Here is a 17168-nt window from a genome sequence, read left to right as displayed (position 1 = left end):
TTGCAGCAGAGAATTTGAGTGTATGCTTTTCTCTCTGAGCCCTTTAATGTCTAACATTTTAAAATATAAGTTGTATAATTATAACAGGCATATTCTAGACTTCTGTTTCTTAGTTTAATGATCTTTAATAATTCATATGTAATTTTAATAATTAACTTTGTGAAATGTATCGGTAATGTCGTAAAGAAAAACCATTTCTAAAGACCATGGCGTGTTTAAATTGAGGATTTAAAGATATCGTGACATGTATGAACTCCAAATTGCTTGCTTTCACTGTCAGTAAAATATTTATATTTATCCTAGGGGATAAGGTGTTATGTTGAAAATAGCTATTAGGTGAACAAAGTAGCTATGATTTATTTACAAATACTGAGGAAGAATGGGGTAGCTAACTTGGGCTTATTTTTTTTTAACTCAGGTGGATGATTTTGCCAAATCATCTCATGTTATTTAAGAGGGCTGAACTTCAAATTTGCACATTTTCTTGACATCTCAGTGTGTATTAATAAAAAAAAGCCTACATTCTTTACACTACAGTGAATGTAATCTTGTCTCTTTGTCATGTTAGCCACTATCAGCAAAATAAAGTAAATTTAACTTGGGAAAGGTTTTCTTCCCCTGTATGGGTTTTTCTGAGAGACTTCAAACTGCAGTAGGAAGGTTATAGGAGCCCTTTTCTGGAGGTCCAGCTCTGGGGTGAGCCACCTGTGCTGGTTCGGGATGTGCATCCCGGTGTAAGTTGGCTGTCGCATTTCCAGCGCTGACAGGGTTTTGATGTCTGAAGCAGGCGTTGTCCCTTTGAGGCAATGAGCGCTCGCTGCCTGCCTCGCTTCCTGTCTGAAATGCAGATGGAGGCTGAAAGATGCTGCTTGGCTTTTCTTTTCATGGAGCAGAAAGATAACTCGTGCTCCTCAGGAGCGTTCAGGGAGTTGGTATGCAGGCTTTCAGCTGTGGGATGGGGGGCACAGCAGCCGAAATCTTTCCACTTGAGTCAGCCTGAGAACGGGGACAGTGACAGATTCAATGCTGCCAGGCTCACTACTTGAATCCAGAGGAGGTAAAGACAACTGATTTTTTCATTACTGTTTTTTTACCTACCGTTTCAGACTAACTTGAAGGCATTTAACTGTTTCAACTCATTTAAAATTGTGAAGGAAGACATGGGGAAATATCAGTCATGTTTTGGTTTTCAAAAAATCCTGAGAGCATCCCTGTTTCTCACAAACAGCAAGGTTACATGTTCCCAGTCAGACAAGCAGAAGGATGAAGCACTTAGCAAGGGGCAGGGGATGGGGGGGACTGAAGGACTGCAATAAAATTTTTAGAAATGAATTAGAGGCGGCTGGGTGTTAATAAGTAGCAGGATTGTTTAATAATTTGCCCCTCTTGCTGATGATCCATCAGAAATGTCATTTTGGGATAAGAAATACTTTATTGATTGATTGGGGTGACTGTTTGGCTTTTGGATGTGATACTGAGAAATTAATTTTCTGCTGCCAGGTTAAGTGGGTTTTTGTGGTTGTCTGTATGTTAATGCTAATACAGTTAGTCCAACAGCAGACACTGCAAGCTTGTCTGTGTGCCTCCTTTATGCCTTTTGCTTCTCTTTTCAAACTACTGCCTTACCTAGCCAGTGTTTTCCGTGGAGTCAGAGAGACACAGAGCTGGACACTCCTCTTTCCTCACTTGTATCAGTTTTTCCTGTGGTGCCCATGGATTTCCAGTGGCTGCTTTCTCAGCTTGCACCTTCGTAGGAGACTCCTCGCCAGCTCCCGGCACAGAATTGAGGTGTGGTCTGCAGTGGCAACTGTGCTTCGCCCCTGCCCCTGCCATGCAGGGACGTGACACAGGCAGAAATTCAGCATAAGGTTTCATTTGTCACCGTGTTATTCGAGCATGGTTTCCTCTTAGAGCAGGGAGAATGCACAGCTACTTCTTGAGGAAATGTGGAGTAACCACGATGCTAAAATGGCAGCGAAAGAAATAAGAAAATGGCGTCATCAGTGAAATTGGTTTCGATGGCTTGATTTGAGGGCGTTCTGCCTGATGAGAGCATTTTTCCAGCAAGACGTATTACATTACAGCCTCAGATAAGACTGTACAGGGAAGGTATTAAATCATTTAAATCTGTAGGTTTTTTCGCAGTATTCCCTTAAAAAACATGATACCGGAGAGGCGGGTATAGCGGCTTATTGTAGTGGATGATCAGAACTTATCTTTGTTTGCATTGTATAAAAATTTCTGCTATGGGGTTGCATTGTGGATCTCAAGCCCACTGGAATTATCTCATAATTTAATTTACTTAAATTCCAAAAAAGAGGCAAAGCCTTGAGTTTTGATTGTGGATCTCTTGACGCGTTTGTGGTTTTTGTAGGCTTGTATTTTTTTATTCAGGATCATAATGCGAAGACTTGTATAGGGCTGGGGAGAGGCTGTAGCCACTCCCCATAGCACTGGGCAAAGCCCCACACTAAGGTCATCCCTCTTGATCCCCTTCAAAAATGTCAAGAAAAACAGGTAGCCATATATTTGGAAACTTGATGAATGAGCTCAGGTTTCAGACTGTGTGGTCTGTTCGCTCTGTGCCGGTGCCACAGGAGTTGGGCTTTCTGTGATTGCTGCTGCTGCTCCTGCTGGCCTGCTCTGTGTGGAGGGATTCCCTCACTCAAGAAGTTGTAATTCCAAGTGAGGTAGCACTGTGTTTAATTGCCTTTGTGACATTTTGGTTTCTTTGTCCTGTTTAAGACAAACAGAAATGCCATCTGAGGTGTTTTCAGATGTAGTGTACCAGCTGAACAAGCTCCTTCTAGATTAATGTAGAGTCTGCTGCCACAGTTGGCTGGCAAGAGTCTCTCTACCTTCTTTCTAATTTTAAATTTTTATGTTTATTCAATTAATAAAACACAAAGATGTTTATATTCCTGATAAAAATATTCAGGAATGTAAAGATGGTAATATCTTTCTAGTTCTAGATTTTTTTTTTCATTGTTACTCATCCTGTTCTTTGCAAGACCTCTTAGCAGGTTAGGACTATTTTAGACTTTGTGTTGTTATTGCACAGCTCTCCTTAGTGCTTTATACCTTGATAGGACCTAGGATTGTTGTTGATCACTCCCAGTTATATCACAGGGAGAAAGAAAATGAGTATATGCTTGGGGAGCAAGACAGAGTGACTAGAGAAAGTAGCACTGTTGTTTGTACTACTTTTGTGTTGCATTAACAATTGCTGTCAAAAATGATCTGTGCAGTGGAGGCTGGTGATTTTATGTGAAAGAGAACTTCATTCAAATCAACTTTGCTGCAAAATTTTGGATTAAGAAATGTATTATCTTAGTCTTATGCCATTAAAATCTTTGTGACTTTGAAAAAAACCTACAGCATTTGCATGTGCTGTGCAGCCCTACGTGACAGGGCAACAATTTTTAGAGCCTGAAAATGAGAAACTAACTTGTGTAATTGAATTTCTGTTGGTTTCACTGTGATGGAGGGGAAAGACAGAACAAATAGTACAGATAATAACTAATATTTTAATAATTAGGTATGTTGTGTAAGCAGTACATAAATTATATCTATTGCAATGGTTGATATATTGTGATGTTTTCTAAAACTCATGTCCTACTTCACTCATTTTAATTGCACTTGGATTTATTAAATCTTGGAAATGTCTAACATATTTTAAAAAAACCTAAAGTACGCAGGAACACTGCAATGAGTTTTCATGTTATGTCAAGAGTTAAGCCACGTGTAAGTACACTTTTAAATGAAATACTGAAATCTCAGTGCATGAACTCACTGAGCATCCTGTGTTGAATTAGAAGAAACTAAACTTAGGCGGAGTCCTGTTCCTTGCCAGCAGTGATGATCTCCATTTATACACGGAACAAGCAGTGCCACATAGCACAGTTCGATTTTGGTGCTGCTGAGTGCCTGGCACAATATTCCTGCAGGAAATCTGAGCAGTGGTATGTTTCTAGACATTTCCAGTATGATAAAGCTGTGCTTCCTGTACGTTTCGTGGTAAATTTTGTTCTGTTCCCTGCAGATACCTGAGCTCTCCTTGCTGGCCACATACTGCAGATGTGTTTTGGAGGACTGTGGTTGGGTGTGGGATGTGGTGGTGCCTCTCAGTGCTGGGGATGGTTTGGTATTAACTGATGGTTTGGTATAAGCCTTCCATGCTTAATGGATGGTGTCCTGGCTGAAGTGAGTGCTGGGAGGTGTTTGTATTCCTTCCCTTCAAGCCTGTATGTCTGAGCAACACATTTCCAGTCTTCACTTGCCAGATTCAAACAGGCCCAGCAAGAGTCAAAGAGCATACACCATCTGCCCCTGCTTATGTTAGAGCTGATCCGTGATTTTCCCAAGGAATGCTTCTTTCAGCAGTTTGAGTTTCTCCTGTCATGGCTAGCAGGAATAATGATATTTATCCAACACAGCAAAATCCAATGTTCCTGGATACCATCTTAAGATTACTGTGAAAACTGCATGAATTTCACAGATCAAACAGTCTAAACCAGTAAAATAATACAGAGTGCTAGATCTTTGCATTGCAGGCACTAACCAGCAGCAGAGAGCTCTTTGTAAATATTTGCTTAAGGCTCACTCTGTAACACGGATTAAAGACTGTCTTCAAACCTGGTCACTGCATCAACGTGTGCTGATGGCGCGGTAGGGGAGGCCCGTTCCTGCCCCAGTGCTGGTCTCTGGGAAAGGCTGATCTGTGCATCTTCCATGGTGCACACAGCCCCAGGAGAGCCTTGTGGGCAAGTGGAGGTGCCCCTCTTGTTCTGCACTGTGCATGGGCTCCAGCCTGGCCTGCATCCACTCCTGCTGCTGCTGGGGTGAGGCCCAGGTTGCCGCTTCTCCATCACGAAAGGAAGACAGTATTGCAGCTCTGCAAAATTTGATTTTGCTGGAGCAGGAAGCCACTTTAAAAACCCTGAAGTAATCTTTAAAATTGCTACTAGTCACGCAAGGAAGCAGAGATGAAGCCAGGCTTTGTATATTTTAATGATTTACTGCCACTCAAAAGCTATTGGCTTGCAGGGTGGGGAAGAGCTCTCCTAGCTTGACTCTCAAACCAGCTGATCATGAGTACTGGCTACAAGTGTGTAGCACAGTCACAGTGCACGGGGGGGATGTGATTTGACCCCTGTGAAGGCCAGGTAGCAGAGCAGCAGATCTTCCCCAAACCTAGTGTTTGGCTGTATTAGCACAGTTTTGTGTTCTAGTTATTGCTATGTTCTTTTCCCTTTTCAGCTTCAACACGGCTGTTGCTTTGAAAGTCTCTGATGCAACAACAGGCTCTTGGGTCTTATCAAACTCTAAAGCCTTCTGATTTTCCCCTGCTTCTTCTGTTCAGTCAACAGGGAATTAAAAATGTCACAGGATTTCCCACTCTAAACATGATGGTAAGGAAGTTGAGAAATGTATGTTTTAGTTTGACAAGTGCAGCTGTCTTAGGCTAGGGAAATTTTGTATCACTAAATCCTTAAATTGAACAACGTAGAGAGCTATGGGATGAGACTCATCAGACTGTCCTTTCCAGTGGACCTTTTGGTCTGTGTACAGTGATGCACTCCTTGCCTCTCATGCAGCTTTGAAGTGATACTGACTGGTGAAAATAACCCTTCTTTGGGTTATTTTCCTCTCTGCCCTCAGTCTGTTTTGGCCCCCTAGCAGTTTTGCCATCTCTCCAAGGAGGAAGCCAATTTCACAAATGCTCTTGGCTCGATGTGCTTGGTAGCTGATCTTTGGGCATCTGCCTTGCTGCTTTGAAGGGCGCAGCATTGCACAGGCCAAAGTATGCAGTGAAGCTGCTTATCTGCATGGCTTTAGCCAAAAAACCTGATGCTTTCTGAAAAACAAATCATGGGAGGCCTATGGAAGCTTCCATATTGTATTCCACATGGTGGTGTCACACATAGAAAGGAAGAGTGAATAGACTGAAACACTGCCCATGCTACACTGGTGTGTCCCAGTCTTCAGGAATACAATAGTTGGCCATGACTCTTCTCCCTTTGGCCTATTTAAAGCCAGCCAGCAAGCTCTGATGCTCGTATCAGCACAAACAATAATTTAGATTTAAAAAGTTACAGGTAGTTTTGCTTCATTTTCTGATTCCAGAGAGAACAGAACCAGGAGGGTTGTGCCAGGGTACACCACCTCAGGAGCAGGCTCAGAAGTGTCCATGTTTTCAGTAGGATTGTATTTAGCAAATTGTTTCTTAGAATTGCTAGTAGAAATAATAAATTCAGGTGCTTCACCTGGAGTTGCCAGAGTGATTTTTGTTAACTGTCCCTGCTGGATTCACTGGATCTACTGGAAATCCAGCACTTGGAAATATTTTGATCAAAGAGCAATTGACTTGAAATGGTCCCAGATTGTTCATTTCATTTTCTTCTTTCTTTCTGTGCCAGTGAAAAAGTACCCATTGCTATCACCATCCAAAGCCTCAATATACTATTTGGCAACACTCACCTCCTCTTGACAGCTTGAATACTGAGATCAAGTATTAAAAGTATGGCCTGGCTGATGAAAGTAATTAAGAGACTTCTCTCAGCCAGGAGAGTTTACTAACCTCATTTACTGCAGTAAATGGAAGAGACTTTCAGTCTCCTGTCAAAAAGAGACCATTGGTGTGTGCACGTGTGCCCTTTTGTGCTGGTAATGAACTGCTGGAATTGAGGCTGGAGCAAGGCAGGTGCTGGTTGCTGTCAGACCAGCCTGTGTCAGTCTGTGGCTGTGATGAGAGGCACCAGTGCAGCAAGCACAGGCTGCCAGGGCTCCTGCCCTGCCCTTCCACTGCGGGGACACTTGTGCAAACCATCATCCAGGGAAGCAGAGCGAGGCTGGATTTCAGCAAAAAGGGCAGACTGGGAGATCAGGCTGAAACTCAAGGTGTAGGAGATCCAGGAGGATCTGGAATGTGCTTAGGAAAGATGCTGAGAGTCAGGAGACATGTAAGTGGAAGCGGGAACCCGAGGGTGTGAGAGTGGGTGTGTTTCTGTGCCCGTGGCCCTGTTTTGCAAACACCATCACATCGGATATTGTACAAATGGTGTGTGGGAAACATTCACCAGTGAGTGCTGCAAGGAACTGGTGATGGGGAAGAGTTATGCTGCTTCCCTTCCAAACTAGATGCAGGAAGGATGTGTGGGAGTCAGACAGTAAAAGAGGGGAAAATCAAAAGCTACTCACTAAAGGAGGGCAGAGTGATGTGACATTAAGACTTTGTGAGCTTTTTGCATAAACCTGCTTCAGGGAAGTAAGATTTTCATTTTCAAGCAAAATCCAGGCTACCCTGGGATCCCTGCACTGGCAGAGCTTGTGCAGGGGGAGCTGCAAGGTGAGGTTTTCACCTCTGAGATTACAGCAGTGCTCGTGTTGGCTGTTCCTATCTTTGCCATCTGCCTCTGAAATAGCCTTTTGTCTCCTAACAATAATCTCTGTTCTCCTCCTGCTTTTCTCTTTGGATGCTGAATATGGAGCAATGTCTGTTACTCGTTGTACAATCAGCAGCATCTCCCCTGAGAGGGCAGCTCCTGCTTTGTGGGCCGTGCACTCCCTGTGCGTGCTGAACGCTGCACCTCCGGATCCTCTTACAGTCTGCCAGCGTTCGTGGCAAAGTCAAACCTTGCCTCTGGGACTGCAGAAAGCTTTTAGGGCACATGTAACTGGTGAGCACAACCAGCACTGTTCACAGCCCAGCCTTCTTAAGAGATACGTGATCCCTTAAAGTGACCTGGGATTTCTGAGGACAACAATTCTCTGATGTAAAGTGCTCTCTGCCTATCCTTGTTCTGGGGCTCTGCTTTTTCATGCAGAGGAGGTGCGTTTGTGTGCATTTATGTATATCCGTGAAATCGTGTCTGGTGATCCAAGTGTAGTGCGCCACTAGGTGGCAATGCAATAAATCCAGGGAATCCTGCAGCCAGCCAAACGCACCTCACTTTCTTAAGGAGTGAAATTCTGGCCACCAAAGCTTGGAGTGGCACCCCTAGGAGCTCTTATTTGGCCTAAGTAGAAGCAGCTCTCACAAGCAGTAATAGGAGCTCCAGCATCAGTTACTGAAACTCCCTCTTCTGAGGTTTAACAATTAGCCTGTAATTAACTGAAGCAGAAATTGTCGTGCTAGAGTCATAATGTTTAGCACAAGACATAGGACAACCTTTTTAAAATGGATTTCTCCTTAGTGAGGCATTACAGATGTTATTTGGAATATGTGAGGATTTTATTTTGCTAAAGAAGTAGTTTTTGAGATTGAGAAAGACAATTATCATCCTCTAATTGGCATTTGGTGTAATGTGATTCCTTAAACGGACCTTGTAGAACTCTCTGGGAGCTGGGCTGTTTCATTTAGATGCTCAGCCTGGATTTACTGACATCAAGGGAAGTTCAGGCACATATTAAGTTACTCTGTTGATTACCATCATTGCTGTGTACATTTCTAGGCAGGTACCTGCTAGTGCACACATCCCTGAAAGGAAAGAGGGGAAGACCAAGGGCAGGAAAGGTAGGACCTGTATCTCTTGGGATTTTCAGGAGTCCAGTGCTTACAGAGCAATCAGGAAGCCAGGCATCCAGGACCTCTGCAAGCTCACACCCTCCATCACAGCCAGGTAACTGTAGGTATGCATCTTGAAGACAATGGGCTGGTTTTGCCTGTAAAATTAGCAGTGTTGTTAAAACAGCTAACACACTGTTCTGTGCAGCATCAGATCTCTACCATCAGAAACAAGTCTGTCTTTTCTGTTCATGTATTGGTGTGTGCTCTGAAGGTCTAGAAGCATTGCTTGTTTTAATTCCAGATAATTTTTCTCCACTTTAGGTTGAAGGTGGGGAAATTAAAAAAAAAAAAGAACTCAGAAAACTCATTGTCCTCCCAAAGTCCTTCTACCCATGCAGGCAGGGACAAGCCTTGCAAGGCACGTCTCCACCCTCTCCTGTACAGGGCTGAGGCTGGGGCTTGGCCCAGTTCGGTGACTGCGGCAGCCCTTGTCTCAGTGACAGCTGCTGGAATAGCTGGTCCCCAGACGTGTGCAAGGATCTGGATTTAGCTTCCTTTTTTCAGGTTGTAACTGTGATTTCTCTGTGGGCATTGTCTAAAAATAAAGCAGGACCTGTCTGCTGGTGAAATGAAGAATGGGCTGGCTCGGGGTGACCGCTGCCTCCCTCCCATGTGTAATTCCGGGCTGTTCTGGGGAGCTGCACCGCGCGTTCCTTGGAGGATGGCGGCTTGTTCTCTCTCTGCTGTACAGAAAGGGGTCACCTTCTTATTTCCAGCTGAAGGGGGTCACAGCCTGTCCCATGTACCTCAAATGCTTGTTCTACATATTTCAGGAGAGGGTGCAATGCCCTTTATTTCACATGCTGGTGCTGGGGAGCTGGAAGCAAGCAGCACACCTGTGCGACAGTGTCTTGCCAGATTGCTTCAGAATGGGGAGATTTCAACTGCTCCTCACCTCCCAGAGCTAAGTATCACTCTGTGATACTTGTGGTTGTATATATTACTGCTGCAGGGCAGTTTCTAAGACCTACCATAAATGTATTTTTCCAAAAGCCCAAATCTCCCTGTGTCACTGCAGGAATTCTTTGCAGGAAGATGGGGAGACTAAAAGGCAAAAAATTGTCCCGATTCCTGACAAATTCAGTTGGACACTGCTGCAACTGTGTTTTCTCTTTATAAAAGCATAAAGCATGGTCCACTGAGTTCCCTCTGGATTTGTTAGCAGCTTTTGGTTTTAGAGCTGTGGAGTCAATATACAGACTTTTAAGATATTAGCAGTTAATGGAGTTGATCATTTATAGCTGATTACTTCAGAGGGATACAAAAGCTTCTTTTTCTTTTTTAATGACCTGAATAATGATTAAGTTGAAGTCTGGGCATACAAATCAGCTTGATTTATTTAATTGGTGATGTAACAGTGAAAATTCAAAATAAAGATATGCATGTTAAAATGTGATCAACCTATCCTGGTTGTTGTCTCTGTGTGCTACTACATTTTACCCCACAGCTAGTTGTTTTAAGTTAAAACTTCATTTTTACATTTCCAAGTATAGGTCATAAAAGTAACCTTTGGGATAAGGAGCTAACAGCTCATCTAAATCAGTTTGTTTGCACACACCTGACCTCTTTGAGATTTACTCATATACTGAGAATTAAAAATACAGTTCTTCCTTTTTTACCCACTCCAGCTGTATTCATGGAAAGAAGCTGTGTGATAAACTTTTTCTGTATGCTTTCCAACTGTTTAGTTATTTCCATCTTTCCTCAACTGACTATTTTTAAGGCTCTTTTTCACAGTTGTATCGGTCCTCCAAGAGCTCCACTTCTGCCTGAAGCTGCCAAGTCAAAGCCTGTTTTATTTTTTTCAGCATACTCAAGTCCAACAATCTTATCTTGGCTTATCGCTCCTACCAGCTTTCATCCTAGCTGCCTCAAATGGAGAGCAAGAGGAGGCAGATGCTGGGACACAGAGATAAAAGAAGAGAAGCAGGACATTTCACTTGGATTTAATGCATATTAAAAGGGGGGATTAATGCATTTTCATTTTCACATTGCTCTGGATGGGCATCTTACTGTACCTTTGGTGAAGTAAAGTGACCTTTAAACTTGTTGGGACTGGACTGCAGAGAGAGCTCTGAGCACTTCTCAGAGCTGGAAGAGCTGAGTACTACAATATGTATCTGATGCTAGTGCAAGGCTGATTTTTTTTTGGCTGAAGTTCTGTTTCTCCTTTTCTACAGGGATTCCTGAAGAATGAAAAAGATAATGCATTGCTGTCTGCCATTGAAGAGTCTAGGAGGAGGGTAAGTTGGAAGAAAGCACCATGGTTTTTGCTGGAAAGCAGAAACAGGAGAGGTTTGCAGAGTCCAGTTTTCTTCCCTTGAAAGGGATCAGTACCTAGTCTGTAAGAAAAAGACCGAGTTACCCTTCCCCCTCCATCTCCTGTATCTTCACCTCTGAACAAATAGTTGTTTTGAAGATCATCTGAGCAGCAAGTTGTTTACTGATAAGAAATTCATCTAATCCTGTTTTTGAATCTATTTGTGCTTTTGGTGTCTGTCATGTTCTGGGACAGTGATTTTCACAATTGAATTATGCAGCATGGAAAAATGCTTCCTGTTGTTTGTCTTGTAACTCCTTGGAAATGTCATTCCATACTTCTAGTGCTCATGTTATGATTGTTTCCCTCCGTGTATCCTGGGAGCATCAGGTTTAGAACTGAGCCTGTGTTTCTTTCAAATGATAAGAAATAATACATAAGCATCATTAAATTATTTCAATTACACAAAATTATCTGTAAGTATTGAAGCATATTTAAATCCCTGTGATTATAGTGAAGCTATGGGTACAACCTGTATCCTGCCTTGAAAGTATAAAGTGAATTTTATGATGCAACAAAGAAACACAAATCTTAAGCTCTAGTTGCATGCTTGCACTGTAATTAAACGTTTGCCAAATGTCATTGTCTCTTATCAGTTCTTTCTTCTGAGGAATGTTTTGCTCATTAATTGACAATATTCTAACAGTGAACTGCAATAAAATGAAAAACTTAGCCAACCAAGACATTTAGTTGAGTACATTGCAGCACGGAGCTATGTGAACAGGAAAGAAGTAGAGGACACAATATAGCTTATTCTGTATTTAGAATTAGTGGAGAGTCACTTATTTCCTGAGGTGCTATGCCTGAGGCTGTTAGTCTCACCCCAACAATAACAGAAAAGGTAGTGAAGTATCTTCTGTATCCTAATGCTATTGCCAAAATAAGGGAATATTTCCTTTGCTGAGGGAAAAGCTGTTTCCTCCCATATGTTCCAGATTGGATCTGGAGACAATGTAGCACATCAGCCATTTTAAAGGTAAAGGTTATTTTTTCTTGGGATTTGATTTTTCTGTGTGCTTTCCCAAGTTATGATCCTGATGAAAGAGACTTCCTGATTCTTTGGCACTGGTTTATTTTCCCTTAATATTTTGATTTTTATTTTATCCTATTTCCCATTTAAAAGAAAAACACACTGGTCAAGACCTGAAAATGGTTATGGGCAATAAACACGCATCTTTGTTAAGAATGCAGCAAGTCAGACTGTTGTAACCTCCAAGGAGGTAAAAAGCTAGTGATCACTAGAGAAGTTAAGTCTCAACAAACCTCACAGATCACTGATGAACCTGGATATTGTGCTGCTGAGTTAAAGAAAGAAGCCTTCTGATTTTCCTCCTGCTCAGATTCCTGTGCTGCCATGCCATGGAAGAGGCACAGTTTCCCTCTTTTACCAGCTGGGGGTATGTGAGAGTTGTCTTAATTCCACATGCACCTACTTTCTGAATCCCATTGTACCTGAACAGGAAGGCTGCAAAAATACCATGCAGCACACCATTAGCTCTTGAGGGCTGGCCTGGTTGATTTATGTAGTTGCTATTTTCTGTTTCATTTTTGGGCTTGTCTATTAATAGCAGAGGTAGGCTGGTGGGTGTTTCTGTATGTTCCTTAGCGCTTGTTCTTCTTCACCAACAGACTTTTGCCATGGCTGAGGAGTATCACCGAGAATCAATGCTGGTTGAATGGGAACAGGTGAAACAAAGGATTCTTCATTCTCTGCTTGCATCAGGGGAAGATGCTCTTGATTTCACCCAGGAGAATGAGGTAACTCTGTCTTTCTAAATGCTGTGCACAGTCACACACAGCATTGTACACAGCTGGCACTCCAGCACTGCTGAAACCACCTCTGAAATATTCTGCAACTACAACTGTGTAAAATGAGAAATGTAAAATCCCTATTTAATTCTAGAATGGCTCTGACTAGCAGAATGCATTGTCTGTGCATCAAACCTTTGTGATTGTTTCTATTTCTTGGCTGATGGGTACAGGCAGTGGAGCTGCTGTTGCTGAAGCTGTTTTGAGCAGCAGATGTGCTAGCTGGAATCTTAGTCACAAACACATTCTAGGTCAATATACCCAGAGGACAGAAAACACACTGGGGGCTTCAGGAAACCCTTGTGATGTGACACCAGGGAGTTTCTCAGGTGCAGTTGTGCTTCCACATATGTCTTAGAATGTCTTTTCCCCTTATCACTGTCTGCTGGCCTGGATTTATGGCTTTTCATAGGAGGCTGATGAAGTCTCTCAGGTTTCTTGGCAAAACCAAATGAATAAACAACAACAGCAAAAAAAAAAAAAAAAGAAAAGCTTTCCTTTTTATCTTGCTGTCTCATGCAGACCAGATTAGAATTTTGTGCTACTCAGACCTCTAGTGTTCAGGTTAATCCAGCAGTAGCCAAATCCTTTGGGCAAGACTGACCCCATGTTTAACAAAAGAGATATTGACTGTCATCTTAAAACATTCCTTATCTTCTGTTACAATTTAAACCTTCACAGTTTATTATCTTAAATAAAATGTTTCAGTTAAATGAGTAGAGCAAAGCAGGGTTACCTGCAGGGTGTTGTGAGCCCAGCTCCTCTGGGCTGAAAGCATCAGACAGCACCTGTGATCCCTGGGGCACAAAGTTACATCACTGCTGCTGCACTGTGCTCCATGAAAATGCTCACCTTGAGAGGAGAGGGGATAGGGAGTGGGGAGATGCAAGTTGCTGTGCTTTCAGGCTAAAAAAGAGACATATTTTTTTATAGCTATGTTCTCCACCCATGGAAATGAATTCTTGTTCATTGGGATGACCTGCAAGTATACTGAAATAAAAAAAAGCCCTTGGTGCTAATGTGGTATGACCTGTATAGGGATTTGGAAATAATTAAAATTGTTAATGAAATGTCCCTTTCTGATTACTGTTCTTTTAAATATAGGTTAATCCCAGTTAGCATACCTCTTTTTATAGAGGCTGCCTTCCCCAGAAAATACTTTACTGATACTTTACTGGGACTTCTCAAAGGTTGTCCAGCTTTCCAATATTAGAAATGCTAAATAATTCAGACTGAATTAATTTTAAACTAGGAACAGCTATCCCATTATTTTAGGATGTGAATCTGAAGACTTGGCAGTTACACTGATAGCTTCTAACATCTTTGGTTTGTGTGCTAGTTACTGGTATGGGATTTTCCTTTTGGAATGTGGATGTTAACTGCTAGCAAAAGTAATTTAATAACCCACTCTGAGCTGGTAAAACCCCTATTCTGGTGTTTCATTTTCAAATGGATGCTATCCCCAGTCCATGGCACTTGAGATGCCAAGCATCAAATTGGTGTGAGGGAGGAGGGGAGGAAACTCAGCTCCTAATGTTTCTGGTGAATGTGTTTAAAGACTCAGTGTACAGTAATACTCCACTCTGTTTCAAAGCTTTCATAGTAGCAGTATGTCATTTCAAGAGCATTTAAAATCCTTGATATATTCTAGTCTTAGCCTCAAGAAGTCAAAGGTCTGAGAGGTTTGAAGTGCATCTACTGTGTTAAAAGCCTGTTATCTAACCTCCCCACAGCAGGTTGTTCTTCTAAAGCCTTGTTCCAGTCAAATAAGTTTTTTGTGTGTATGTGACACAAACAGACACAGCCTGTAGAATATAGTAGAGGTTTAATTGATATCCTCTGGAGATGGAGAATCAGCTGAAAAGGCACAGATCCAAAGGCAGCAGGGGGCCGCTCTGCCTTCGAGCCAATTCTCAAGCTTTGGGCAAGCCAATTTGGGCAGAGTGAAATACCAACACATTATTCATGGAAATAAGACCAATTAACAAGCAAAGCTCACGATTCAAAGAACCTAGTGCAGGACTTGCCATTAAGGTTTTCTGTTTCCCCCTTGTCCTTCAGCCTGGCCACCACCTTTGTCAGGGAAAACCAGAGCTGATAAAAAGGGGCCAAAAGAACCAAAGCTTCTTGTGGGGCTGGAAAGGGATGAAAGCCTGAGTTTTGTCTTCAAGGTATCAAACACCTATGGGCTGAAGGTATTGTCCTGACTGTTGTGCTGTGAGGTGCCCGGGCATTTCCTTTGTCCTTTTCCAAGTTTTTCCTTATTCCAGGTTTTTCTTTCTTCCACCCTGGCCCTAAGCTTTTCCACTGCTGCTGTCAAGCAGCACACTCCTGCAGTGATACAGAAACACTGGCACCTCTTGGTTTCTGTTGTGCCCCTCTGTAGCACATCCTCATACCCCTTAACTCCCAAGCACTGCAAGATGCTTTCCACTCCACCACAGAGTATTTTGATGGGATTTCTCCAGCTTGGTCTCCTGCCTAGATACTCACTGTGTCTACTGGCCAAGCCATTTGGAGTGCTGACAAAATGTCTGCCCAGACTTCTGCTGAGGAATGTGCATATGCATATGAGGGTGATGAATAATGCATCTTTACATGCATGAGGTTTAGTGTGCAAGTGAGGCTGAATGCTTGGCTGAGTGCAAATGAAGGAGAACTCCTTTGAAAAGCAGCATCATTTGGCAAAGTGAATTTAAAAGATAAAAATGTCGTGGCAGTGCAGCTAAGCTACAGCTTTGAGCAATGGATAATATTCTGAGTAAATATTACAGTTCTGAATAATGTTTTGGAAAGACCAGAATTCAGGGCAGGGAAAGGCAAAGGTGGTTGAGAAAAACAGCACAAGCCATTTAAGCAATACCAGACTAGATACAGCAAGATTTGTGTGTGTGCACTTACACTTCTGCAGTCCTTTGTGCATTACCCACTTTTCCTTTTGCTGCTCCAGTTAAACTTCAGAACCTGACCTGTTTTGAACACATCTTTGATTATCTTTTTTTTTTTTCTCAAAACTTGGTAAGTTCTGACTTTGCCAGCAAAGGATGTCCTTCCCCCTCCCCACTTTCCCCCCATTAGTTTGTAGGGGGAAAAATCCTTCCCTTTTTGGGAAGATTGCCTGCACAATCCATTTCTGCAATTCAGGGGGAGCCCTGGAAGTGGCCTTCTCCATGCTGACTCACTGCTTTAGTTTTCCTTTTGAACTTTCCCTTTAGCACAGCCATGTGATAGTTCAGTGAGCTAGTGCTTTCTTGTAGTTTAATAATTCAAAGGTGAAGCCAGAATGCACTCATGAGATGGGAAAAAGAAGGAAATAATCTTGCTTCCATGGCTCTTTTTCCATAGGAAAGGAAAGTATAAGAAAATGAGGACAAATTCTAGACTTCTTGATTTTTTTTTTCCTGAAGTGCCAAGTCAGTAGAATTTAAAGAATTTAATTTCAGTGTGGCAGTTCTCAACTGCAGCAGATAGCTCAGAAGTGTTTTCTAAAGCATAATGGTTAAACTAAAATTGGAGAAAGGAAAGGAAAACCCAACCCCAGAGCAGTTATTTCTTAGTTTCAGGCATGAACTTTTGAATTCAGATTGTTACCTGAGTTGGTTTGAACCCAGCAGTCACACCCCACTCTCTGGATTGCAGCCACGTGGGTGCTCTTTGGTGCTGCAAAGCAGAAAAAGGAGCAGATTCACAAAACAAAGCCCCAGCCCCTGTGTGTCTGCTGCTTGGGCACTGGCTGAGAGTGACACTAAGTCACTCTGTGCTGGTCTTCACTCGCTGTAGGAGGTGAAACCTCATCGGTAATTAATGACAGCGTCCATAATTTAGCATTGCTTTAAATAACTCTGCATTTATCGGGCTCGGCACAGGGAAAGGCTGCAAAGCACCATTTCTGCCATCGTGTCTGTTTCCCAGGAAACCTGCTTTAACAGTTGCTTTGTTCTTTAGAACAAAGAGTTTGTCGGGTTTTAGGTGGGTTTAAAGGAATTTGTGTCAGATGATTTGGCAATGAAAGAAAAATGCAGATGCTTCTGAATATCAGTACCTGCTAAGAGGGACTGTGAAGAATATTTTTAGTGTAAGTTCAGTTGCAGAAAGAAAAGTGAAATTGTTTTTTGGGTTCTTTGTAGGGGGTTTTTATAGAGCCTGAGGTCTAAATGCACCTGCCTGATTTTGTGATCAGGTTAAACATTATTTAAATAGCATTTTTAGTGACAAATTATTGCAGTAATAAACTAATTTCAACCATTTTAAAGTATTGTCCAGATTCATCCTTTGTACGTTCATTCATTTATATTTCATTATATTAGGAACAAACACTGCTGAGTATTTTTAATTCTGTAATCAAATGTTGTATGCTGTGCAGAAACCTGTAACTACAGATATCACAAAGCTCTTATAATTTCTTGATAGAGGTCAGTGCCCTTATCTTCATGTCTAAATTCCTAGCCAGTGCAGAACAGTCTCTTGGCC

The 17168-nt window shown here is 42.2% G+C and overlaps 1 protein-coding gene across 7 annotated transcripts in view; it reads left to right on the top strand.

The window, feature by feature from the left end:
* The window catches only part of NUP93 (nucleoporin 93), a 78447-nt gene that overhangs the window by 37993 nt on the left and 23286 nt on the right, over positions 1-17168 (top strand). For 5 of the 7 annotated variants that reach the window (XM_074550979.1, XM_074550980.1, XM_074550982.1 and 2 more), the window contains 2 exons: positions 10750-10812; positions 12519-12647. In XM_074550979.1, coding sequence (XP_074407080.1) covers positions 10750-10812; positions 12519-12647 — 192 coding nt within the window. Of the gene's footprint in view, positions 1-820; positions 1058-5259; positions 5412-10749; positions 10813-12518; positions 12648-17168 lie in introns of those variants that run through there. The other 2 variants (XM_074550983.1, XM_074550985.1) reach the window with 2 other exon arrangements.

Source organism: Zonotrichia albicollis, chromosome 13 (genome assembly GCF_047830755.1).
Source record: "Zonotrichia albicollis isolate bZonAlb1 chromosome 13, bZonAlb1.hap1, whole genome shotgun sequence".
NCBI lineage: Eukaryota > Metazoa > Chordata > Aves > Passeriformes > Passerellidae > Zonotrichia > Zonotrichia albicollis.
Note: the sequence above shows the minus strand (reverse complement) of the source record. Positions and strands in the feature narration are given on the sequence as shown.